Genomic DNA, 27,623 nt, shown 5'->3' on the forward strand with positions numbered 1-27,623 from the left:
CTTTTTGAGCTTTGTTTTCATGGCATTCACAAAAAGTCTTAAACAATATAGGTACTCTATTAATTTTTGAAAATTGAATTTGTTGAAAAACAGAACATAGGACTTTTATTAAATATAAAATAAAAACTATTGTGTACCATATAATGTTTAGTAAATAACCTGTGAATAACTATAGAACATTAATTGAAGTTGAGTTTGCAAAATGTTTTTGGGATAACTTCTAATGTTCTAGATGTCAAGTATAGGTTTAGAATTCAATAATTGGTCATATTTTTCTCCCTCAGTCTTCTCATCAGTAAAACCAGAAAATGTAGTTAAAGCCCAGTATTTATTGAAATTACAATAAATACTCAATATTAATGCATTTGTTTTTATTACGTATTATTTAATGACCTTTAGCGACCTTACTGGCAAGAAGTGATATTAAAAGAAATACCTTCTCTTAACCACCTTGCTTCCTTTCATTTTCTTTTTTATAAGAGAAGTCTGTTTTAGAGAGCAGCCTTCATGCGTTCAGAAAAAAATAGACCAAAAAAATCTTATAATAGGACTGTTCATTTGAATATGATGGCTTGGTAATAATTAGGCCTTCTTTTCCATACACTTCATGGTTTTTTTTTTTTCTTATAGTAGCTCCACCTGTATATAATAGCATGAGCATTTTACCATATTGTCAGAAATTCGTTATTGTAATTCTTAATGACTGCTAATAATATGAATTGCATCACTTGTTTTGCTGAATATAGTTTAGCTATTCATTCCCTGGCTGATGGACATTTTGATTTTAAAATATCTGATTTGTAAGTATTCTCTTTTTTTCCCATTTAACCTGTGTAGCTCCAAAGCCCTGATGAAGGCTTTGAAGGCAAATCTCTTTATGAGAGCTGGAATGAAAAAAGTCCTTCCCCTGAGTTCAGTGGCATGCCCAGGTAACCATGCAAACAAGAGTCTCTGTTGCATACAGTAGGGGGTTGTGTTGAAAATGAAAGTGTATTTTCTCTCAATGATCAAGGAAAGGCAATGCTTTGGTTCACAAATAAAATATTATTGTGTTTTGAAGTTAAATCTGTAGGCCATCAAGAAATGGTTCTTTTTTGAGTAAGCACTATATACACCTGTTACGTAAGTCAAAAGTATGGTAGAAATTCCCCTCACAGTTCTGTCCCCCAGTTACTAGATACATTTTCTGTTTTCTGAATATCATACAGTTAACAAATATTTTGGTTACTCTAAGAAAAATATAGGCATCATTTCAGTATTGGTTGTGTCTTCACAGCAAATTACAGGAATAAATATCTCAGAGATAAAGATTGATTAGAGATGAGATTATAGCTTTAAAGAGTATGAATACTTAAAAAAAATTTAAGAGTAGTATTTACATCTGAGTTATCTAAAAAATTTCTGTTTCTTTTAACTTCATCATGCACAACAAATACAGGTAGTAAAATAAGTTAATGAGGGGAAATATTTTCCAGCATAATGAACTTGTTATTTTGTTTCATTAGTTTTTTAATGAATCTTTTTAAAAAAGTAACTTACATAGGTGTGATATTGTGATTTATAATAAGAAGTATATATTCAATCTTTGGCCCCTTTCCTGGCAGAGAGAACTTAAATCTTTAGAATTTTCTAAGTGATGAAAGAGATAAGGGTGCCTCTTGTTACGTTAACAGGGTGACCTTTGGATCCCCACCTAAGGATGAGGGCTGATGGCCAGGAGAACCAACCACATAATTAGAGGGTTGGGACTTTCAGTCCCAGCCTAGGAGCAAAGGTTGAATCAATCTGCAATGGGCAATGATTTAATCAATCATGACTTTCTAATGAAGCTTCCATAAGATAGGGTTCAGAGAGCTTCCACATTGAGTGGCACACCTGGGAAGGGCATGGAGCGCTCTGTGCCCTTTCCCCACATCTTGCCCCTTGCGTCTCCTCCACCTGGCTGTTCCTGAGTTGTATCCTTTTATAACAAACCAGTGATCTGATCGAGTAAATAAAATGTTTCTCCCAGTTCTGGGAACAGCTCTAGCAAATTAATCGAACCCAGGAACCTGTAGCCCATTGTTGAGAAATCCACCTGGGTTTGTTTTTGGCTTCTGAAATTAGAGGAGGGACAGTCTTTTGGGATGGAGCCATTCACTTATGGAGTATGGTGTTATCTTCAGTGTCAGAATTGAGTTGAATTTTAGGACACCCAGTTGGCATCCCAGAGAATTGCTTGTTGCTGGTATGGGGAAACACCACACACAACCCTCCACATGTTGGAATTGGGTTCAGGAACCCAAAAGAACAATGGTCACTACTACCCAAAACAGTCTTAAGGAAGTAGATACTCCATGATCAAAATTGATATTCCTCTCAATTATTTTTTGTTGTTACTTGCCTAACATGATTTTTATAAATAAAAATTATATTTATAGTAGAAAGAATGGAGTTTAATTAATCTTTAATCTGTACTCCCTGAAGAAATTACTCAAATAATTTCATGTTTTAATCCCTATAAGGATTAGCAAGTTGGGATCTGGTAATGATTTTGAGGTGTTCTTCCAAAGACTTGGAATTGCTTCAGGCAGAGCACGGTACACTAAAAACTGGGTAAGTCTATCAATAAGATTTTCAAGGTTATTTATGAATATATTTTAGCTAAATAAATAATTCTGAATTTTAAAAAGTGAGTTCAGCAGTAGAGAAGTAGAGGAATTTGAAGCAGATGTGGTTGAGATGGTGCTACTACTAATGGAGTAGTTCCTGCATCTGGTATTTTGAGCCTTTGAACTTGAACTTTGATGAACTCCCTTAAATATGTTTTCTGTTTCATTAGATGGCATTGCTTTCATGCAGTTACTTACACTAGAAATGTCAAAATTGTCTTTGATTCCTCTCTACCTGTTACCGTTCAAAATTAGTTATAATCAAGACCTGCAAATATTTGGATTTTTATGTCATTAGCTCCCCAGTCATTAAACATGAAAGTTTATTTATCACAATAGATTATCATGATGAATAGCACAATAAACCATGAACACCTATACAAGTCCAAATTTTTTTGGCTACTGTTGTTTCTAATGATGACAATGACACTTATAGTTTTTATTTTTATCAAGGCAACCTAGGAACATAGTTCATAGAATGTCATACAGTCTTTAAGAGTGTGTAATGAAAAACAGTGGTCCTTATCCCATATCCATGCTTGTCCCACTTCTGATTCTGCTCAACAGATTCAGATTTTTTCAACTTTTTAATTGTTTTATTCTGCTATCTGTCTGCATGCTGACAATATGCTCATGCTGCTATTTATTTTTCGGTGTTATGTATTTGTTTACATCTCATTAGGGAAGATGGCATTTAGCTCTTTATCACTTTTTCTCCCAACTCCCAAGTACTTTCCCTCATTGCATTTTCTCAGTATATACTTGTACCACACTTGTTGATTAGAATATCTTTTTTCTTCTCCATGTATCCATAACTGGTTCACCACAAACTTTTAGTATATTTAAAAACATCAGGCCATCTGGCAGATTTCATTTTCCTTGGAATCTTCTCCTGTTACTCTGAATTCTCTGCTTGTTCTCTTTGCCTGTGGCACATCCTTGCCTGTGAAATTTTCCTTCACTGAGAAATCTGAGAGCACCTTCATTTCTCTCCTGTTTCGCATCTTCTGTTTCCTCGATTTTGTATCTTCCTTTTTCTTGTTTATTCTTTACTGTTTTTGGAGCACATCCTACAAGAACTTCTCGAAACTTCTCGAAAAGTTGAAATCTAAAGCCCTTGCGTGTCTGAAATGCATTTCAACTACACACTATTCTTTTTCAGTTTGCCTGGGCACAAAGCTTTTGGTTGAAAATGCTACATCCTCAGAATTTTGAACTCCTCACTCAATGACTTTCAGTCTTCAGGATTGCTGTTGAGAAATCTGTTGCTATTTGATCCCTGATCGCTTCTCTTTTTTATTTTATTGAAATATAATTGTCATTCAATATCCTATTAGCTTCAGGTGTGCATCATAGTGATTCACTATTCTTATACATTACAAAATGACCCCCACAATATCTAGTTAACATCTATCAGTATACAAAGTTATTATGATATTACTGACTATTTTCTGTGCTGTACATTACATCTCCATGACTTAATTATTTTATAACTGGAAGTTTGTACCTCGTAATCCCCTTTACCTATTTTGCCTGCCCTCTAACCCTTCCTGTTTCTGATAACCAAGAGTTTGTTTTTTGTATCTGTGAGTCCGTTTCTGTTTTATTTACTCAGTTGTTTGTTTTTTTAGATTATACATATAAGGAAAGTCATGTGGTATTTGCCTTTCTCTGTCTGACTTATTTCACTTAGCATAATACCCTCTAGGCCCATCCATGTTGCAAATGGCAAGATTTCATTCTTTATGGCTGAGTAATATTCCTCTGTGTGTGTGTGTGTGTGTGTGTGTGTGTGTGTGTGTGTGTGTTCATCTATTGATGGACACTTAGGCTGCTTCCATGTCTTGGCTATTGTAAGTAATGATGCAGTGAACATAGGGGTACATGTATCTCTTTGAAACGGTGTTTTTCTTTTTTTTTTTTTAACGTTTATTTATTTTTGAGACAGAGAGAGACAGAGCATGAACGGGGGAGGGTCAGAGAGAGGGAGACACAGAATCTGAAACAGGCTCCAGGCTCTGAGCTGTCAGCACAGAGCCCGACGCGGGGCTCGAACTCACGGACTGCGAGATCATGACCTGAGCCTAAGTCGGCCGCTTAACCAACTGAGCCACCCAGGCGCCCCTGTTTTTCTTTTCTTAAGAGAAGTACCCAGCAATGGAATTGCTGGATTGTATGGTAGTTCTATTTTTACATTTTTGAGGAACCTCCATACTGTTTTCCACAGTGGCTGCACCAGTTTGCTTTCTGTGCAATATTGCACAAGGGTTTCCTTTTCTCCACATCCTCACCAATATTTTCTATATTTTGCCTTTTTGATCATAGCCAGCCTGACGGGTATGAGGTGATAGCTCATTGTGATTTTAATTCGCATTTCTCTGATGATTAGTGATGTTGAGCATTTTTTTATGTGTCTGTTGGCCATCTGTATGTACACTTTGTAAAAAAATGTTTATTCAATGTTTATTCAATGTTTATTCCTCTGTCCCTTTTTTTTTCCACCTTTGCCCAGTTTTTAATTTGGTTGTTTGTGTTTTTGATAATGACTTGTAAAAGTTCTTTATATATTTTGGATAGTAAACCATTAATGAATGTATGATTTGCAAATATATTCTCTTTCTCAGTAGGTTGTCTTTTCCTTTTGTTGACTGTTTCCTTCACTTTTTATTTTGATATAGTCCTATGTACACCTTTTAGCTTTTGCTGCCTTTGCCTGAGGATACAGGTCCAAGAAAATATTGCTAAGACCATGTCAAAGAGCTTATTGACCATGTTTTCTTCTAAGAGTTTTAATGTTTCAGGTCTTCCATTCAAGTCTTTAATGCATTTTGAATTTATTTTTGTGTGTGGGATAAGAAAGTGGTTCAATTTCATTCTTCTGCATGTAGCTATACAGTTTTCTCAGCACCATTTATTGAAGACACTATATTTTCCCCACTGTATATTCTTGCCTCTTTTGTCATAGATTAAATGACCACATATGCATGGATTTATTTCTGGGCTGTCTATTTCATTCATTGACCTATGTGTCTATTTTCATGCTGGTTCTATGATATTTTGAAAGGAAGGTTTTATACCTTTCATGTTGTCCTGGTATATGTGTGTGCCTTGGTTGGTTAATACATTTTTTCTTTCACTGGGTTGGGCACAGAGTGGGCCTTTGGTCTGGAAACCTATGTCTCACATTTGGAGGGAATACTTTTTCCTTTGATCACTTCTTCCCTCTTTCCTCTTTTTTGAACTATTAGTAGTTGTTTAATACCTGGGGATTCTTTTCTAATGTATTTATATTTTATCTTTTGTTTCTATCTGTGTCTTTTTTTTACCATCTGGAATATTTTTCTCAATTCTGTCATTCATTTTTAATGATATCTTTATTATTATTATTATTATTATTATCATTATTATTGTCTCCCTCCATTCTATACAGTACCTCCTTACTCTGAGTTGATTTTATTTTAATTTGTGTGCTTGGTCTAGTATCTTTCACGTCAAGGCTGTTTTCAAATGCCTGGTCATCTTTGGCAACCTGTCTTTTAGGCAAGCTGATTGAAGTCCTGTATACAAGGGTGGCACTTGTCAAATAGGAAGCTTCTGAGGAGAGTGATCAAGAATGCCTATTCTGGTTGCATCACGGGGAGGCAACAATTCGAGAATCTATATGTCTTTTCTCTTGGACTAGTTATTCTCCCCAGATAGGAAATCTTTAATCCTGCCTTTGGGGTAGGAAGTTAGGGAAGGTTAGATGGGGGTTGTGATGAGTATCGATGTTCATGTTATCTACATTTTACTTGTGAGAAAACTACAGTAAAGAAAGGCTAAGAATCTTTGGGTTAATAAACACTCAAAAGTTATTTGGTAATAAATCCTAAAGCCTGGATTCAAACTCTGGTTAATTTTAGAGTCTTAGTATCTTCAACACACCACTGTATAAAGTGTTCTTTTATATCAATAAAAAATGAGCAACTAAAATGATAAGCTGCTAAATAAAACAGGCAGAAGGCATAAATCAGCAATTCAGAGTTGGAAAGGTCCTTGCCTCTTGGCTTTTGTGTATTTTCTTGCTTTCGTAGATATGTCTGAGCATTCCTTCTCTCTCCTGAGCGAGACTTTGGATCCATTACTGAACTCACTGTGCCCATTCTTCACACTTCACACACTGCTTGTCAGAGAATGATCTGTCCGTGGCATTTCAATCATTAACAATTTGCAACATTCCCCTATATAATATGTACATAATACTCATTGCCTCTACAATTCTCTGCCTTCTTAAATTATTTGTACTGAAATGAAACATTATCTTGTCTTTAAAGTTTTGGGGCGCCTGAGTGGCGCAGTCGGTTAAGCGTCCGACTTCAGCCAGGTCACGATCTCGCGGTCTGTGAGTTCGAGCCCCGCGTCGGGCTCTGGGCTGATGGCTCGGAGCCTGGAGCCTGTTTCCGATTCTGTGTCTCCCTCTCTCTCTGCCCCTCCCCCGTTCATGCTCTGTCTCTCTCTGTCCCAAAAATAAATAAATGTTGAAAAAAAAAAAATTAAAGTTTCAAAACGTTTTCCCATCTCCTGTGTTCTTGAAGGCAAGACTGTTAGGCCTTTCCAAATAATTTTTATGCTATCATTTATGTTGTATACACATATTTTTTAATTACTAAAAACCTGGGGTGTGTTTTAATATTATAATACTAACCCATTAGTAAGTGGCTTATTGAGGCACTGAAATACTTTCCTTTATTTATTCGTTATTGGCCAAACAGTTTTACTAATATTAATAGTAAATATGATACTTTGCATTTTATTAGAAGCTATCTTACAAGAGAAATATTTTGTGTTTTTGGTTTTTTGTGTGTTTTTCCTTTTCTTTTCTTTCTTTTTTTTTTTTTTTTTTTTTTGTAGGCAACAAACAAATTCAGGAGCTATCCGCTGTATCACAGTGTCTATGAAACTTATGAACTGGTGGAGAAGTTCTATGATCCAACTTTTAAGTATCACCTCACTGTGGCCCAGGTTCGAGGAGGGATGGTGTTTGAACTGGCCGATTCCACAGTGCTCCCATTTGACTGTGGAGATTATGCTACAGTTTTAAGAAAGTATGCTGACAAAATCTACAATATTTCAATGAAACATCCTCAAGAAATGAAAATGTACAGTGTGTCATTTGGTAAGCTTCTTCCTCTTTCAAAATTCATTATCTCTGGGTTTTATTTAATCTCCAAAACGCAATGACCTACTTTAGTCCATTTATTAATTATTGCCATTCCACGGGATCAGATACGTTGTTTACATCTATAAAAGTGCTTTCCATTTCATTGATGCTCATCTTGTAATATTTAATTATAAATACCTTGTCAAATGCGAAAGAGGACAACTTCCTGTATTGTTCCCTTGCATAAGCCATTCATCAATGCCATTAGGGCCTGTTTCTATTTCAGATTCACTTTTTTCTGCTGTGAAGAATTTTACAGAAATTGCTTCTAAGTTCAGTGAGAGACTCCAAGGCTTGGACAAAAACAAGTATGTTGTACATTTTTAAGTTATGTATATAATAGATACAATGAAAAAGAGATACTAATTGACATGTTTGTTGCTGAAATGTCTTTGGAAAGCGATTTGCTGATTTCTGTCTCCACTGTAATGCATCCTATACAGGGCTACCGTATCTCTCCAAAACTCATTCCTTTTTTTTTTTTTAGTTTTTATTTTTTTATTTATTTTGAGAGAGAGAGAGAGCACAAACAGGGGAGGGGCAGAGAGAGGGCGGGGAGAGAGAGAATCCTAAGCAGGCTCCACACCTTTAGCACAGACCCTGACGCGGGGCTCGATCTCACAAACTGTGAGATCATGACCTGAGTGGAGATCAAGAGTTGGACACTTAACTGACTGAGCCACCCGGGTGCCCCATCTCCAAGACCCATTTCTAACATTCGGAGTGGCGGCTGTGCTGCTGGGAAATGCCAGTGCCCCTTTACTACCAGCTGAATAGTTATGAAATTCCCACCTTCGCCCTGAAGGTCCTTCGTTCTGTGACCCCAGCTTTTTCTAGTTTTATCTCATTCTTTCAATGTTTGTACATCATACTCCCACCAAATTCTCCTATTCCCAGAGCACACCTTCTTTCTCCCTCTTCTTAATGTCACTACCTCGGAGTTCCTCATTTCCACTTCCACCTGACAAGGTCTTTATCCAGCATAACAAGTGTTGTGAAGCCGTTTTTCTTCTAGTAGTAAGCGTTTAGGATCAATTCTGTATAAAATCTCAAAAGTAAAAGATAATTGGAACAGAATTTTTAGATGGGAGAAAAATAATGGGAAGGTATTAAGGAAATTTTTTTAAAGTAGAATTTTGAGAGTGAACATCTTCTGTATATTAAATTTATTATGAAGTTACAAATATCAAATCTTTGGGGACTGATGCAAAAATACATAGAAAGATAAAAGCAGACGGTCCGAAAATAGATGAGTGACATTTAAGAATGTATTTATAATGAAGGATACATCAAAAATAAATGGAGAGGAAAGACATATTCAACAATAGTGATGTGTAAGACTTTTAGCAGCTGATAAGAAGTTGAGTTCAAAAATCTAACTTCACATCACATGCAAGCATAAGCGATGGGTTAGAAGAATTCTTTACTAAAAATTGAAATTTCTTGGAAGTGAAATTCAAGTTTAGACGCAACAAGGAAATGAGAAAGCAATGAGGTTTGAGGACACCGAAATGGTTAATAATATGAAAATTAATCATCCAAAGCAAAGATAGAAGACTGGGAAACCTCTTTTCCCACAAATATGGAAAGGGAATAATATAATAAATATCATAAAAATATTTTTGAAAATTGGTAAAAAAAATCCAAAAGAACAAGGTTGAAAATGTTGGCAATGGGCAAGCCAATTAAAAAGAAGATACTACCAGTACAGAAACAGAGACAAAAAACCTTCAAATTCACCACTAGTTAAAAATTACAGATGAAAATAGTGTTGTACTATCTTCATATCAACTAATGATTTAAAACTTGGTCGTACACATTGCCCCAGATGGTTCACTGGAGCCAGCATTCTCACACTCTTTTGATAGCATTGTGAATTGCTTTGAAAACCTTTTTGAAAAAGAAAATAAATAAAAAAATAAAAACCTTTGGAAAAGCACAAACTCATACTGCTAATGTTTCAAGAGCCGATTACAGAGTTCTTAGACTTTGGCATAGTATTTCCATTTCTTGGACTTTTTCTTCAGGAAAGAGTTTCAAGTTTGGAAAGAGAAAAAGGGCTTCTCAGAGAAAGATAGGAATTATAATACCGAATAATTCCAAACAGTCATTACCTAAGAGGGGAGAAATTAACTAAAAAAAATTAGTTGTCCACTAATTTGAATAATTTATAAGCATTAAAATAGATGATTATAAAGGAAATATAATGTAAGATATTTATAATAAAATGTGAAGCAAGCAAAAATATGTAAAATTTAAATAGAGTTTGATTATACTTTTATTGAACAAATATAGAGAAAAACTCAAGGTAAACCAATTAGTATAATAATTGTGTTATTCTGGGGTGGACATGAGGGTTTTTTTTCCGTATACTTTCCAATTCTTTCCAAATTTTTTATGTGGGTAAAAAAAAAAAAAATCTACAACGAAAAATAAACTTTAAGGACATTCCAAACACCATATATTCTATGAAGTTGATTTTCTATCTTTAAAAAAAAAGATACTTCTTCTTGCTGGCACAATGCCTTATGGGCATAGATTATGGTTTTCTAGGACATTTGGCTTTCACTTTGGATATTTCTGTATTTGTCCTATCCTCTCTAAATAGTAGTTAAGGTATAGTTTGTGTCTCCACACTATGTTTACAAATCCTGAAACATCTGTAAAAATGAATTACCCATGATAGTACTAAATGCTGGCTAAAGTACATGAAACTGAATGTTGAATTTCTCAACCCAAACTTTGAAATCCAAGGAAAAGACGCTTCTTTAATTCTCCTTCTGCTGAATCAATCCCTAGATCCATCAAAGGATTCAGAAAGTTGTCTCCTTGGTACCTTCATATTCACATAGTATCCAACCTGAAGACTTATTCATTCTTTGGTTGTCCTGGGAAGGTCAGCATGCTTCTGGAATGCAGAAATCCCATTTACTTAAGTCCTGTGTCCTCAGCATTTACCTCCCAGGGCTATTTCAAACTAGGCTGTGCTTTGTACAAGGAACAGCATGGTTTTTCAGTGGTAGCCTCAAGATCAGAAATCCAGAGAGAGGTGTGTGTGCATTTGTTGTTGTTGTTGTTGTTGTTGTTGTTGTTGTAATGCTTTATGAATTTGGTTCAGAAACCTTTAGTATCTTACGGAAATTGTGTTTTATGCAGTTGTCTCCACTGTTAGTTTATGTGAGGTGTTCACAGGTAAAGTTTACACTGAGTTTACCTTGATACTATCACAAAACCTGACTTCTTGATGTTGAATAAATAAATGTTAAAAATAGCTCAAACCAGATTATGGGGCCTTTAGTTATTTTATTTTTCCTTTTGTCAACATAGTGCAGTTGAAAGAATAGTGCTGAGCTTCTATTTCATTCTAAAACTTTCTAGTTGTGAATGGGGGCATGTTATTTAACTACTGAGTCTTAGTTATCTTAGCTATGGAATGGGACTGCTTTCCTGCCTAACTTGCAGGATTACTCTGAACATTAAAGAAAACATTACTGGGGTTCCTGGCTGCTCAGTCAGTAGAGCAGGAGACTCTTGATCTTAGGGTCATGAGTTCAATGTTGGGCATGGAGCCTACTTAAAAAGAAAAGAAAAGAAAGAAGAAGACATTACATAACCATTAGAATAGTAATTGGCATATAGGAAACAGTAGTTATTATTAAAACTAAAATATAACAAAATAATTAAATTATTAAATAACAGTTCTCAATAGTTAAATTATAGGAGAATTAATATGTTGAATTTAATAACTCATTGTTCAACTATTCAAAACTTGATACATTTTCAATGATATCGAATCATTCTTATTACAATAACACCCCCCTCTTTGGAATATGAATTCTGTGATAGCAGGAGAAGTATCTGCTATTTAAAAAAAATTTTTTTTTAATGTTTATTTATTTCTGAGACAGAGACAGAGCATGAGTGGGGGAGGGGCAGAGAGAGAGGGAGACACATAATCCGAAGCAGGCTCCAGGCTCTGAGCTGTCAGCCCAGAGCCCAACGTGGGGCTGGAACTCACAACCCGTGAGATCACAATCTGAGCGGAAGTTGGTCACTCAACTGACTGAGCCACCCAGGCGCCTCTAGAAGTATCTGATATTTGATAACAGCAGACATTCAAATCTTGTTAAAAGGATAAAGTAAACACCATTTCTTGTGTTTATTATAGTTTATCTTTAATAACAATAAAAACATTAGCTGTCATTTGGTAAAATATGTATAATTTTCCACGAACCTTACATTAACATTAATAGATTATCCTTCTTTACCTCTTTGCTTGGGAACTTATCCTTCTCTTCATGAGCTATCCCATTCCATATTGAAGTGACTACTTTGAGTAGATTACTGGAATACCTAAGATGAAAAAAGTCTTGCCTATTTTTAAATGCCTAGGTTTGTCAATTCATTATTATTTCAAAATAAATAAAAATTACTGTCATCTTTTCAATTGGAAAGTATAACTTCATGTGCTTTTACAAGCCCCAGGAGAATAGTATTTTATAGGTTCCTTTAAATGTAACTGTGTATGCTGTTCTTAATTTGCATATCATAGGAATTTAAGATATATTAGTTGTGTTTAGTTTTGTTCTGAATTTTATTATTATTTTTTTTTAAGTTTATTTATTTATTTTGAGAGACAGAGAGTGTGAGCCAGGGAGGGGCACAGAGAGAGGGAGAGAGAGAATCCCAAGCAGGCTCTGCGTTGTCAGCACAGAACCTGATGTGGGCCTCTATCTCGTGAATCGTGAGATCGTGACCCGAGCTGAAATCAAGAGTTCGATGCTTAATGGACTGAGCCACCCAGGAAACCCTGTTTTGTTCTGAATTTTTAGTTTGCTGTGTAGTGTTCACGTTTTCATGAAGTGACAACTGTATTCATTTTCTTTTTTAGCCCAATATTATTGAGAATTATGAATGATCAATTGATGTTTTTGGAACGAGCATTTATTGATCCTTTAGGATTACCAGACAGGCCTTTCTATAGGTAAGGATACAAATATGACTATTGATTATATCATTCTGTCTTATTTTTTGCACTGTGGAAAAACAATAGCTGATTTCTTGTAAGCAAATAGAATATTTCAAAATATATATAGTAAATGATAAATATATTATTTCTTCATATAATGTAATATGATGGCTATATACCTTTCTTTTTAATTTTTTTTTTACTTCTGATAATAAAAGAATATATGTTCATTGTAGGAAATTTAGAAGATTCACAAAGTCACAGGTAGGAAATAAAAATATCCCCAATTCCATCAGTTAGTTTATGCTTATATTTTGGTTTAGATAATTTTAGCCCCTCTCTCATTTTAAATATATTTGTTTATGTATGTATATAAGACATAATAAATATATGTGAAATGTATATAATAAATATATATTTACTTACTCCCCTAATGTTCACATTTTTTACTAATTCTTGACAATCCTAAATATTTCTGATAAACATCAGTGGTGAACATTAGATTGATCCTACTGAAAGTTGCAGAATGAATTAGATCACTGACTAACAAGAAATAGCCCCATCTGTCTGTTTATAGATTATCAAAGGATCAGAATTGGGCATGATCCAAGCATGGTAACTCATTTCCCAATAGCAGCATGATTGTGTCTCTTTCCTTACCTCTTTGCTTGGGAACTTATCCTTCCCTTCATGGGCTATTACATGAACTGACATAGATCTTTCTTTTCTTTTCTTTTTTTTTTTAAGATTATAAATTTATTTTGAGACAGACAGAGGCAGTGTGAGTAGGGTAGAGGGAGAGAGAGAGAGAATTCCAAGCAGGTTCTGTGCTTCCAGCTGCACAGAGCCCATTGTGGAGCTCGAGCTCACAGAACTGTGAGATCATGACCTGAGCCAAAACCAAGAGTCAGACACTTACCCTACTAAGCCACCCAGGTGCCCTGACATAGGTCTTTTAATAAAACATCACCTTCTACCTAGGTCATGTTAAACTTTCAAGGTTGTTTTTAATAGTTCTTCATACTTTAAGGTAGGCATTCTAACATGTTAGTGTGTCTTCCTTTTTAACGAGAAAAACACAGTAGTAAGTTGGCATGCCACAAACAGGACTTTGATAATCACAACTGTGCTACATTTCAGGGGGTAAAGTGTGATAGTGAAAAGTCAGTACTTACTTGCAGTGTAACTTGAGACTGATCCCATAATCTCTCATACCTTAATTTCCTCCTTTTTGAAATGCTAAAATCAACTTTGTAGAGTTTATTTTCAAGGGTTAGAAAAATTATAGGCAAATTATATAACAAGCATGATCCCTAGTAGGTGCCAACTATTGTGGCTCTTGTTATTTTTGTTGCTATGAACCACGTTAAGTCATCTGTTTAAAATAAAAACATAATTAGATAAAGGTTTTATATCCGCGATATATAAAGAACTTTATAATTCAATTAAAACGGACAGAAGACATGAGTAGACATTTTTCTAAAGAAGACAGACAGATGGACAACAGACGCGTGAAAAGATGCTCAGGGCACCTGGGTGGCTCAGTTGGGTTAAGCGTCTGACTCTTGATTTCCACTCAGGTCATGATCTTGTAGTTTGTGTGTTCGAACCCTGAGTTGTGCTCTGCGCTAACAGTGCAGAGCCTGCTTGGGATTCTCTGTCTCCCTGTCTCTCTCTGCCCCTCCCCTGTGCATTCCCTCTCTCTTTCTCTCTCAAAAGCAAATAAGTAAACATTTTTTAAAAAGAAGAAAAAGAAAGAAAAGATGTTCAACATCACTGATCATCAAAGAAATACAAATCAAAACTACAATGAGATATCACCTCCCACCTGTCAGAATGGCGAAAATCATCAGCACAAGAAACAGCAGGTGTTGGTGAGGCTGTGGGGAAAGGGAAACCCTCTTACACTTTTGACAGGAGTGCAAACTGGTACAGTCACTCTGGAAAACAGTATGGAAGTTCCTCAAAAGGTTAAGAATAGAACTACCCTACAATCCAATAATTGCACCACTAGGTTTTTACCCAAAGAATAAAAAAACAAAACAAAACAAAAAACTAATTCAAAGGGGTACGTGCATCCCAGTGTTTATAGTGTTATTATCTACAGTAGGCAAACCATGGAAACAGCCTAAATGTCTATCAACTGATGAACAGATAATGAAGAAGTGTTATGTATCTACAATGGAATACTACTCAGGCATTAAAAAGAATGAAATCTTGGGGTGCCTGGGTGACTTAGTTGGCGAAGCGTCTGACTTCGATTCAGGTCATGATCTTGCAGTCCATGAGTTTAAGCCCTGCGTTGGGCTCTGTGCTGACAGCTCAAAGCCTGGAGCCTGCTTTAGATTCTGTGTCTCCCTTTCTTTCTGCCCCTCCCCAACTTGTGCTCCATCTCTCTCTCTCTCTCTCTCTCTCTCTCTCTCTCAAAAATAAATAAACATTAAAAAAAGAATGAAAGCTTGCCATTTGCAACGATGTGGATGGAGCTAGAGAGTATCATCGTAAGCGAAATAAGTCAGAAAAACAAATACCATATAATTTCACTCATATGTGGAATTTAAGAAACAAAACAAATGAGAATAGGGAAAAAAAGAGACAGAGAGGCAAAACAAAAAACAGACTCTTTTCTTTTAAAGTTTATTTATTTATTTTTGAGAGAGAGAGCGAGCACATGCAAAGTAGGGAGAGAGAGAGAGGGAGAGGGAGAAGACCAAGGATGCTGTCAGCACAGAGCCCAATGTGGGGCTTGATTTCATGGATGTGGGGAAATCTCATGATATCCTGAGCGGAAATCAAGAGTAGAATGCTTAACTAACTGAGCCAACCAGGCACCCCCAGACTCTTAACTATAGAGAACAAATTGATGGTTAACAGAAGGGAGGGTTGAGGGTGGATGAAATAGGTGAAGGGGTTTAAGAGTACACTTTTCATCATGAGCACTGAGTAATGTATAGAATGTTAAATCACTACATTGTACACCTGAAACTAATATTAACTGGAATTTAAAAAAAAAATTAATGCTTATTTATTTCTGAAAGGGAGAGAGAGTGCAAGTGGGGGAGGAGCAGAGAGAGAGGGAGACATAGAATCCAAAGCAGGCTCCAGGCTTTGAGCTGTCAGCACAGAGCCCAACACGGGGCTGGAACTCAAGTACTGTGAGATCATGACCTGAAGCAAAGTCGGCCGCTTAGCTGACTGAACCATCCAGGCGCCCCATTGACTAACTGGACTTCAAATAAAAACATAAAAAACCAAAAAAAGTCAAAACATAGTTAATTAATACACACTTCATAGACTGGTCTTTGGAAGTGACTAAACTTGGAAATTCAGCTGATGAGTGGCTTATTCATATCATGAAATTAGAATTGTGCAGTCCAGGGTTGATAGAGCAATCCTGTTTTTCTCTTGTGTGTATCATTTGGACAACTGATAGATAACACACTGTCTTTATCAACAGGCATGTCATCTACGCTCCAAGCAGCCACAACAAGTATGCAGGGGAGTCGTTTCCAGGAATTTATGATGCTCTGTTTGACATCGAAAACAAAGATGATCCTTCCAAGGCCTGGGGAGAAGTGAAGAGACAGATTGCTATTGCAGCCTTTACAGTGCGGGCTGCAGCAGGGACCCTGAGAGAAGTAGCCTAGGTGGTTCTTCAGAGAACCCGTGTTGAATAGGTAGGTATATCACTATGGTGTATTGGTAAACTAAAACATAAAACTATGTATATGTATATGTATATGTATATAGACATGCACACACACACACATCTTAGCATTCTTTCTTCTTCTCCCTTCGAGTCAAAAAAGAAAGATGGACAATTTTTATTCTATAACAATAGAAGGTTAGGGGCACCTGTGTGGCTCAGGTGGTTAAGCGTCTGACTTCGGCTCAGGTCATGATCTCATGGCTTGTGAGTTCGAGCCCCATGCCTTGTTTTGCGCTGACAGCACAGAACCTGCCTGGATTCCCTCTCTCCCTCTCTTCCTCTCTCTGCCCCTCCCCAACTTGCTCTCTCTCTCTCTCTCTCAAAATAAATAAATAAGTAGATAAAAATAATAATATAAGGTTATTCTGAGTTTGAACTAAATGTTAAATTAAGGTGAACATCTACTATATTAAAACACCCATGTGACATTATCAGAGAATCAAGTCTAGTTCAACACTTGTGTTGGCCCTACTGGCCACCCAGGGCTGAGAGAGCACTATCTTAGTGTGCCAGTGGAACAACTCTGGTCTACTCGCACTGCTGGTAAACATAGTCGCTCTGTACCATAAAGGATAATTACTTTTATTAAATTAGCGAATATTTTATTTATGTCAAAGGGTATATATAATATGTGTATAATGAAAAATAATAAAGAAATGAACATTTGTAGAACTATCCCCACAAATAACCAAATTAAGAAAAAGAACATTACCAATATCTTTGACTCCTCCGTGTGCCACTGACCAGTGTGCCTTCATCTTCTGCCAGAGATACTCACTTCCTTTAATCTTCTGTGAGTTTTTCTGTTATTTATACCACACATGGTATATGTCCCTTGTGTGTATTTGGCTTTGTGTATGTTTTTTAACTGTTTATAAATAAAATCATACTGTGTATGTATACTCTAAGACTTGATTTCTTTTTCACTCACCTTTGAAGGTGCATCCACACATGTGTTACTATGGCTGTAGTTCATGGATATAAACCAGTGGACTTGAGTGAATACAACATTTATCAGTCTGTGTCCAGTTAACACAAGGAAACCACACAGCAACACAAACAGGAAAAGTTATTATAAAGAATGATTCGTTAGACATGTGAAAAGATGTTCAGCATCAGTCACTACCAGGGAAATACAAATCAAAACCACAATGAGCTACCACCTCACACTTGTCAGAATGGCTAAAATTTAACAATTCAGGAAATAACTGATGTTGGCAAGGATGTGGAGAAAGAAGAACCCTCTTGCACTGCTGGTGGAAATGCAAACTGGCACAGCCACTGTGGAAAAGAGTATGGAGATTCCCCCCAAAATTAAAAATAGAACCACCCTATGACCCAGAAACTGCACTACTAGGTATTTATCCAAAGGACACAAAAATGCTGATTCAAACAGGCACATGTACCCCAATGTTTACAGCAACATTATCAACAATAGCTAAATTATGGAAAGAGCCCGAATATCCATGCAATGGAATATTAGCCATCAAAAAGAATGAACTCTTGCCATTTGCAACAACATGGAACTAGAGTGCATTATGTTAAACGAAATAATTCAGTCAGAGAAAGATAACTATATGATTTTGCTCATGTGGAACTTGAGAAACAAGATAGATGAACATAGATGAAATCATTATTACACTATATGTTAACTAACTTGGATTTAAGTTTTTTTTTTTAAAGGATGATTAGTTACAATAACATTGCAGTAAGGATATACTGCCAGTAAAAGGTAAAGGGAGCTCTAAAGAATATAAGCGTAGCAGACACAAGGAGCAGTCACTGTCTCTAGGGCTTAGATGGAGCAGCTAATGAACTTCCCCCACCCCACAGGCCTTACCGAATAGCAGAGAAGTCACTGTGGTGCTGTGCTCACAGACCTTGTGAAACTCCTCAGAAATTTGCACTCTAGGCTACTGTGGGAATTGTGATTGTGGGAAATTGTCTTGCCAGAGGCACTGCACTAGCAAACCAACCATGGGTGGTTTTAAAAGAAGCTCCTGGCTACTGTTCTGGTCGCCATGAATGGCAAGAAGCAAGTGCCAGAGGATCAGCCTGGACCACAGGACGGGGCACCACAGGACGGCAGCACTGGCGAAGCCTCGTATGCTCTATGAGCCACGCGCTGAAGTCCTTTGCAGGCAGAGACCTGCCAGGTGAGCACATGGGAACCGGGAAGGAAAGCCCCTTCCTGCAAGGTCTCTACAATGCCTTCTACTGACAAAGTTTAACATCATGTCTCTCAGAAAAGAAAAAAAAATTTTTAAGGATCCAGACACCTTTACAAAGAGCGGGCAATGAAGAGTAAGTTTGCAGCAGAGAAGCAATAAATTGGACAGCTGACACATAACAGAATGTATTTATTCATTTTCCTGCTGGTGGGAGTTTGGAATGTTTTTTGTCTTTTGTTCCTACAAACATGTCTCCCAATGCAAATATACAAGAAATATCTTTTCGGGCAGCATCTATCCTAAATGAAATGTCTGGGTTGTAAAATATGTACATCTTTAATTGTACTGTGAAACTGTTACAAAGTGGTTTTATTCTCCTATATTCCCAATGGCAAAGTGATCATATTATATAAGAGAATAGAAATAAGACAGACTGGCAGGTTAGAGAAATACAAAGAATTTAGTGTTTCTAGAAAGGGAGTGTGTCTATACATTGAGCATCAGATCATGTAAGGCTTGGGAAGATACACTAAGGAGTGTTACTATTTTCCTGTATAAAAAGCCATGTAGTGGAGCACCTGGGTGACTCAGTTGAGCATCCAACTTTGGCTTAGGTCATCATCTCACAGTTCGTGAGTTCAAGCCCCACATCAGGCTCGCTGCTGTCAGCTCAGAGCCTGCCTCAGATCCTCTGTCCCCTTCTCTCTGCCCCTCCCCTGCTTGCACTTTCTTGAAAATAAATAAAGCATAAAAAAAAAAAAGCCATGTAGTAAAGTTAAGCAGGGGAGAGCAGGTAAGATTTACATTTTTGGAAGAATTCTGGCCTAGGCATACGTGGATTGGAAGGGCATTAACACAGCAAGATATCACAACCTGAATTTTTTCTCATTACACCTATGCCATGTAGAGCTTCACCCTCAGAAAAGACAAGACTTCCCTCTTACTCTTCACATTTCATCTCTTCTGCAAAGACTTCCGGCATGTTCGCCCATTCCCTGCTATCTTTACCTCTACCAGTCATTAGGGACAAGTCTTGATCATTACTGTAGCTCTGGTCCTTCTATACCAGAATGCAGTCTGTAGCAACCACTCCTTTGTGAATAGTCGGTAGCGTGCATAGGAAGTTATGTCTGGGAGATGATGTGTTCGGCAAATGGTGGGGCTGGAAAGTGGTGTGCTTGGCACTAGGATTTCAGCAATGGCTTGTAATGGGATCTGCCTGAACATGCCTACTAAAGCTTTTATTGATGTCAGTGATACACAGTCAGACCATACTGTAGGTGATGCGTGGGCCCTGGAACAAGGTGAACAACACCATTCTAAAATATGAATAAAAACCCACATAGTGCTGAAAATTATGTGAATTTTCAGTTAAGTTGTAAGCATGCAATAAGCATCCCCCCAAAACTTTGTGCAATTGCATGGTTTAATAACGTATGTTGGCAACACATTATTGTTAATTGTCATTTACTGGAGGTTGTACAGGGACAGAAGCACAGCTTTGGGAGACAGATTGCTGGGTTCAAATGCTGCTGCTTTTACTTGCAATATGACTATGGGAAAATTATTAAAACTCTCTTAAGTTTCTTAATCTATGAAATGGGTATTAAACAATATTTCATAGGGTTGCTGTAAGGATTAAAAGAGCTGGTACATACAAAGCACTTAGAACAGTGCCCAGCATATAATTAGTAATCAAAACATGTTCAATATTGTCATTGGAATGGTATTTCTTGTTTAATAATTTTTTTAATTAATTAATTTTTGAGAGAGAGAGAGGGACACAGGGCATGGACAGCGGAGAGGCAGAGAGAGAGGAGACACAGAAGTCAAAGCAGGCTCCAGGCTCTGAGCTGTCAGCACAGAGCCCCGATGCAGACCTCGAACCCACAAACAGTATGAGATCATGACCTGAGCCAAAGTCAGACACTCAACTGACTGAGCCACCCAGGTGCTCCGAGTATCTCTTAATATGGCAATAAGCATCACTTTTTTTTGTTCTCTCTTCAGCATGATGATACAGTTGAATTAGAAGATACCTACTCTAATTTCCAACACTAAAATTCTGAATTATTGTTTATTCTTTTACATGCATCTTATAATTTACTTATTGTTTATTTCTACCTACTATAGTTGTAAGATGTGTTTCACCAAATTGCAGTTATATATTTCTTGTTGAGTGTGATTTAAAAATGAGGTGAGGGGCGCCTGGGTGACTCAGTTGGTTAAGCATCCGACCCTTGATCTCAGCTCAGGTCTTTCTTTCTTTCTTTCTTTCTTTCTTTCTTTCTTTCTTTCTTTCTTTAATGTTTATTTATTTTTGAGAGAAAGAGAGAGAGAATGAGCAGGGGAGGGGCAGAGAGGGGAGACACAGAATCCGAAGCAGGCTCCAGGCTCTGAGCTGTCAACACAGAGCCCGATGCAGGGCTCGAACCCATGAAACGTGAGATCATGACCTGAGCCGAAGTCGGATGCTTAACCGACTGAGCCACCCAGGCACCCCTCAGCTCAGGTCTTGATCTCACAGTCGTGAATTCACGCTGGGTGTTGAGCCTGCTTAAGAAAAGTGTTCTTTAAAAAAATAATAATAATAATTAAAATAAATAAATAAATATGAGGTGAATTAACTAACTTCGTGAAAAGAAAATACACCAAATAAATTTTACATTGATCTGGATTTTAATAACGAGAAAGTAAAATCATTTACTAAATTATACTGGCATGAAAGGATAAAGATGCTATTTATATTTTGGATAGCAACTTCATGATTATACTAAGGCCAAATTTCACTGGTTTATAAAATTGGAAAGACAATGCATGAACTTTAAAGATGAACTGTGTTCTTATGTACTTCCTCAGTGAAGACCTTTCTTTCTCATTAATCTCCTGGGACAATCTCAGAACCATAATGGATTCCACAGTGCTGAAGGCAGTGCTGCTACTGGCTGTCTGCTGTGCAGTTAGAGGAGAAAGGTGTATATGTAAGGAGGCATAGAGCGATTTCACAGCACAAAAGTCAAGTACCAAATTGGAATCATATATACAGAAAAGTAAGTCAATATGTCTACTAACGTTACTTTTTTAGTCTCAGGGATAGTACTGCATATCTCCATCTTACTGTCATGGGTTATATGATCTAAGGGTTAATGCCTTATACAATCGTCTGATAGGGAAGTTTATAAAACATACACACTTTGGAAAACCGGAAAGGTTATTAAAAAGTCTAAAAGACATGGAATGCCATCTCTGATTATTAGGGCCTATTACCGTGATTTCTCACATTTCAATTCCTACACGATCCACTACATTTAGTTGACTAAATCAAAGCCTTCTGGGCATTTCAATAAATAATTTGGGGCTAACCGGGCGCTTGGGTGGCTCAGTTGGTTAACCTTCTGACTTCGGCTTAGGTCATGATCTCGCGGTTCACTAGCTCGAGCCCCACGTCAGTCTCTGTGCTGACAGCTCCCAGCCTGGAGCCTCCTTCGGATTCTGTGTCTCCCTCTCTCTCTGCCCCTCCCCCCACTCATGCTCTGTCTCTCTCTCTGTCTCTAAAAAAAATAAATAAACATTGGGGCGCCTGGGTGGCGCAGTCGGTTAAGCGTCCGACTTCAGCCAGGTCACGATCTCGTGGTCCATGAGTTCGAGCCCCGCGTCAGGCTCTGGGCTGATGGCTCGGAGCCTGGAGCCTGTTTCCGATTCTGTGTCTCCCTCTCTCTCTCTGCCCCTCCCCCGTTCATGCTCTGTCTCTGTCTGTCCCAAAAATAAATAAAAACGTTGAAAAAAAATTAAAAATAAAATAAAATAAAAAAAATAAAAAATAAATAAAAAAAATAAAAAATAAATAAACATTAAAAAAATAATTTGGGGCTATAATAAATCAAATTCAATGGCAAGTAGTAAAATTTTCAAGTAATTTAAATTTCATTTGTATTCAATCCGAAAAATGTATTTTAATCAAATAATTTAAATTCAGTTCAATTTATATTCAATCCAAAATATACTTGAATGCTAAAATAAATTGAGATGAAGGAAGCAGTGAAATATGGAGAATACAGCCATAAAATCAGAATAAAAGGGTGTGATTTAATATCTAGATGGATTGGGACCTACTAAACCTAAAAATTGGGGAAAAAATCTCAAAGTAAATGATGTAAACCACATGTAAACAGCATCCTGGGAAAAATATTTGCAATGAATATAACAAAGTGTTACCATAACTAGCTTAATGGCTCTTTTAAATCAATAATTTCAGTATTAATAATTAATCTCCACTTTTTTCCCTGAGGACGTATGTACGTATGTGTGTGTGTTTAGATTAAGAGGAAAAGGAAATAAAAGAATAAGGATAAGAACATAAATCCAAGGCACAAAGTAGTGGGAATATGCATACCTAAACAGCAGAAGTCTTAACCTCTACCCTTCTTAAAGGTCAGCCACAACCTTAAGATAAACATAAATCTATTGCTCAGGAAAAGGAAACAGAGAGGTCAGTAAAATGGCAAGTTTACATGGAGTCAAGAGGATTACTGAACAAGAATAAATTAGGAGAACATGAGGAGGAGGTCACATAAAAAGTTAATCTGTATAATACATTGGCCAGAGTTGAAAGGACCCCTATTCTAGCAGATAAACCTCTCAACAGATGCATTTCATCAAAAATTCTTTGAGTCTTTGGGCATCTGGGTGGATCAGTCAGTTAAGCGTCTGACTTCGGCTCAGGTCATAATCTCATGGTTTGTGAGTTTAAACCCACAGCTGACAGCTGTGACAGCTTAGAACCTGAAGAACAGCTCAGACAGCTTAGAACAGCGCTAACAGCTCAGAACCAGAAGCCTGCTTTTGATTCTGTCTCCCTCTCTCTGCCCCTCCCTCACTTGTGCGCATGTGCTCTCTCTCTCTCTCTCTCTCAAAAATAAACTTAAAAAAATGCTTTGAGTCTTTCTTGTTTTTCATAGTAATAGTTGTAAATAATGCTTCACAACAGTTCATTAACCCCTTACAAACTTATGATCTATAAATTTGTTTTGCTCAGTGATTTGGGAATTTGTCTAAAGCACTACAACCAATTTGTACATCAGAATATTGATCCAGTGATCTGCAGCCTTTTTTACGATTCTATACCTATAACTCAGTCCCCATAGGTGGTTCTGCTGTTGAGGAGCAAAGTTATCTTCAAAGTTATTCAGACTGTTCTTTGGTTTGTGAACACATTTTTAACTTTAAAAAAGCTCACAAACAGCAAAAAAAGTAGTTCTTTATAATAAAACATATATATACCAAATGCGTATAAAGCTTTCTAATCTAAAGGACATATTTTTGAAAGAACTCACGGCTTTTTATTTGTATCAGAGAATATTTATTTTTAATTGCCTTTTAGGAAAAACATCCAACAAATTAAAAAAAAAAAAAGGATTCAGGGAGCCTGGTTCACTCAGTTAAGCATTCACTTTGGCTCATGGTTCCTGAACTCCCCCATTGGTCTTTCTGCTGTCAGCACAGAGCCCATTTCAGATCCTATCTCCCTCTCTTCCCCCTCCCCCTGCTTCATGCTCTCTCTCTCAAAAATGAATAAACATTAAAAAAAAAAAAAAAAAGATGATCAGCATAGAGGATTCTGCTGGACCACAGAGGATGTTTAGGGCAGTGAGGCTACTCTGTATGAAACCATAATGATGAATACATTTTATTATAAATGGTCCAAATCCATAGGATGTACAGTACCAAGAGTGAATTCCTGGGTAAACTATGGACTCTGGGTGACAAGGATATGTCATTGTAGGTTCATCAATTGTAACAAATGCACTGTTCTGGTGAGGGATGTTGATAATGAGGGAGGTTATGCATGTATAGGAGCAGGGAGTATATGGAAAATCTCTGCACCTTCCCCTCAGTTTTGCTGTGAACCTTAATTTGTTCTAAAGAGTAAAGTTTATTTAAAAAAAATATTCATGCAAGAGTCCTATTGTAGTTAATAGATTTTAGGTTTAGAATGGTCACTGAAAAGCATATGTGAAGTCACCTTATGTGGGCTTGAAAATATAAAATCAAATAACGACATCAGACAAACTGATCTAATTATCTACCACCAGCTGGTATTTGTTTCCTTAATAGATTAGGTGATTATGTAAATCCAGGCAGAAGGACTTGAACTTGTGTTTACAGTTACAATAACCTAATCTTCTATTAAGAGTGTAACACAACATCTTAAGTGTCTAGTCTTTGAAAATTCCACAAAAAATCTGAACAATTAAATTCAGACCGCCACATTATCCAGAAAATAAAGACCCTCACTAATGCTCATTAGGATGCCAAGTTACAGTTACCAGTGAGTTCTGTCTTATAAAGCAACCAGCCTGGCTAATTGACTTTTCCTCTAAAATTACCATCATGAGAACATTTATAATGCTTATCTTATGTTCTTGTTAAATGGAGCACCTGGGTGGCTCAGTCAGTTAGGCATCTGACTCTTGATTTCGGCTCAGGTCATGATCCCATAGTCATGAGATCAAACCTGGAGTAGGGCTCTGTGCTGATAGCATGGATCCTGCTTGGTATTCTCTCTCTCCCTCTCTCTCTCTGCCCCTCCCTCACTCACATGCACTCTCTCTCTCTCAAAATATATAAATAAATATTTTTAAAAATCAAGAATAAGGAGGCAAACATATAAATTCCTTAGATGTAAATAAGACAATAAGAGGATTTTATGAACAATATTATGCCTATGCACTTGACAATTCAGATGATATTAACAAACGCCTTGAAAAATATATCTTATAGAAGCTAGCAAAAGAAGAAATAGAAAATCTGAGTGGTATGATTTACATTAAAGATATTAAACTTATCGTTTAAAAAAAAAAACTTCTCACAAAGAAAACTCCAGTGATCTCTTTCAGTTAAATCTTTCAAACATTTAAGAAAGAAATAACACAAACTTCAGCAAAGTATTCTGGATAAGTAAAGAAAACTAATACTTCCCAACCCATAACTTTGATATCTAATCCTGCCAAGAGTATTACAAGAAGTGAAAATTATAGCACAGCCTCTAATATATATATTAGAGTATATATATATATATATATATATATATATATATGTGTGTATGTATATGTATACATATATATATGTATATGTGTATGTATATGTATACATATATATATGTATATATATATATGTATACATATACAAATGCTTTTTTCCTGCATCTATAAGAATGATTTTATATATATATATGTATGTATACATATACATACATATACATACATATACATACATATATATATATATAAAATCATTCTTATAGATGCAGGAAAAAAGCATTTGATATAACTCAAAGCCTATTCACAATTTTTCAGTAATTATTAACAAAAAGTGAAATTTCATAGTGAAATTTCATAGATTTTCTAGAGAAATTTATGACAAATAATATATTTAATGAGGAATTTGAACGTTTTCCACGTAAGAATAGGAATGAAATAAGAATGTCTGCTATTTCCACTTCCCAACACTATTATAGATGACTTATTCAAAGCAATTAGACAAGAAAAAGAAATCACACTCCTTCAAGCAGTGAGCCTGACTTTATTTAAGATTTGGTAACCCAGGAAGCTGCAGTGCACTTATTTTATTTTATTTTTTCTCATTTTATTTTTTAGAGAGAGAGGGATAGAGTATGAGTGGGGGAGGGGCAGAGAGTGAGGGAGACACAGAATCCGAAGCAGGCTCCAGGTTCAGAGCTGTCAGCACAGAGCCTGACGTGGGGCTCGAACCCATGAACTACGAGACCACAACCTGAGCCCAAGTAGGACGCTTAACCCGCTGAGCAGCCCAAGAGCCCCTGAGACCCACTTCTAATGGCTCTTGTAGCTGCTGCATTTGGGTTCTTGCTATGCAGCATTATGGATAATGCCAGTCTGATTGATACCTGGCTTTATGGTCTGAGTTTGTCCAAAAGTTGTTCATATTCGTTGGAGAGCAGATGATCAGGCTAATTTGGGCTGTTTTTCCTATTGAAGTGTTTACATCTATTTCTAATTGCCCAAGTAGTACTGACAGCAGTTTTATAAGGTTTTGACCACCTTCTGGTAAAAAGACTCACCAACTATTCCCTCCAACCACACTGCTGTCAACCTGGAATTCATTAGTGTTTGCTAGAAGCAGAGTTGAATGGCATCACCCGTGATTTTGAGGTACAAAAATTTGGTGGAAGCCAGGCATTGGTTGTATTATAATCCATGGTGTCGTCCAGATGGGTGTGTTGCTGCCTGGGTCCCGGCTTCTCACAGTATCAGTGCAAACTATCCTTCATGGGAATCTCTAAGCATAATAAATTATCAATGCACTTTTGAAATTATTTTTTGATCCACTTTTTATTTCCAAAAAGGCCTGATATCTGTGATATTAGCATTTCCTTAGCCTAACAGAAGATACAATTTTTCAACTATACACTCTCAGATTTATGTTCATATTAGGTTTCTATCAAGCTAAGCCCATAAACCTTGGTGAATCCACATCTGTCAAATGTTCAAGAATTAGTCCATGATAGGAATAGATTTCTTCTAGTTTTTGGCAGGCTCATTGTTAGCTGTAGTAGGGAACTTAAGCCTTTTTAATCAATGTTGTTGTTTTGCACGGGGCTCTTCCCACAGAAAGTTGAGGGGAAAAGAATGTCAGGAGTCAGTCAGCTGCTCTTTGTTTTCTTCTCCAGTTGTACACAGCAGATTTCTCTTTCTTTTTTTTTTTATTAAATTTTTTAATGTCTATTTATTTTTGAGAGAGAGGGAGACAGAGTGTGAGTGGGGGAGGGGCAGACAGAGAGGGAGACACAGAATCTGAAGCAGGCTCCAGGTTCTGAGCTGTCAGCACAGAGCCTGATATGGGGCTTGAGCTAGTAAACCATGAGATCATGACCTGAACCAAAGTC

At 36.7% G+C, this 27,623-nt stretch overlaps 1 protein-coding gene across 3 annotated transcripts in view; it reads left to right on the forward strand.

Annotated features, from left to right (window-relative positions):
* FOLH1 (folate hydrolase 1) overlaps nt 1–16,543 on the forward strand; it is a 68,460-nt gene extending 51,917 nt beyond the window's left edge. For 2 of the 3 annotated variants that reach the window (XM_040489592.1, XM_040489594.1), the window contains exons 14-19: nt 838–929; nt 2,505–2,595; nt 7,542–7,806; nt 8,060–8,159; nt 12,743–12,835; nt 16,278–16,543. In XM_040489592.1, the coding sequence (XP_040345526.1) occupies nt 838–929; nt 2,505–2,595; nt 7,542–7,806; nt 8,060–8,159; nt 12,743–12,835; nt 16,278–16,467 (831 nt within the window). In that variant the 3' untranslated portion in view covers nt 16,468–16,543. The remainder of the gene's footprint in view (nt 1–837; nt 930–2,504; nt 2,596–7,541; nt 7,807–8,059; nt 8,160–12,742; nt 12,836–16,277) is intronic. The other variant, XM_040489593.1, reaches the window with a different exon arrangement.
* The last annotated feature ends 11,080 nt before the right edge of the window (nt 16,544–27,623 follow it).

The sequence above is a fragment of the Herpailurus yagouaroundi genome, unplaced genomic scaffold (assembly GCF_014898765.1).
Source record: "Herpailurus yagouaroundi ecotype Mexico unplaced genomic scaffold, PumYag 180, whole genome shotgun sequence".
Classification (NCBI taxonomy): domain Eukaryota; kingdom Metazoa; phylum Chordata; class Mammalia; order Carnivora; family Felidae; genus Herpailurus; species Herpailurus yagouaroundi.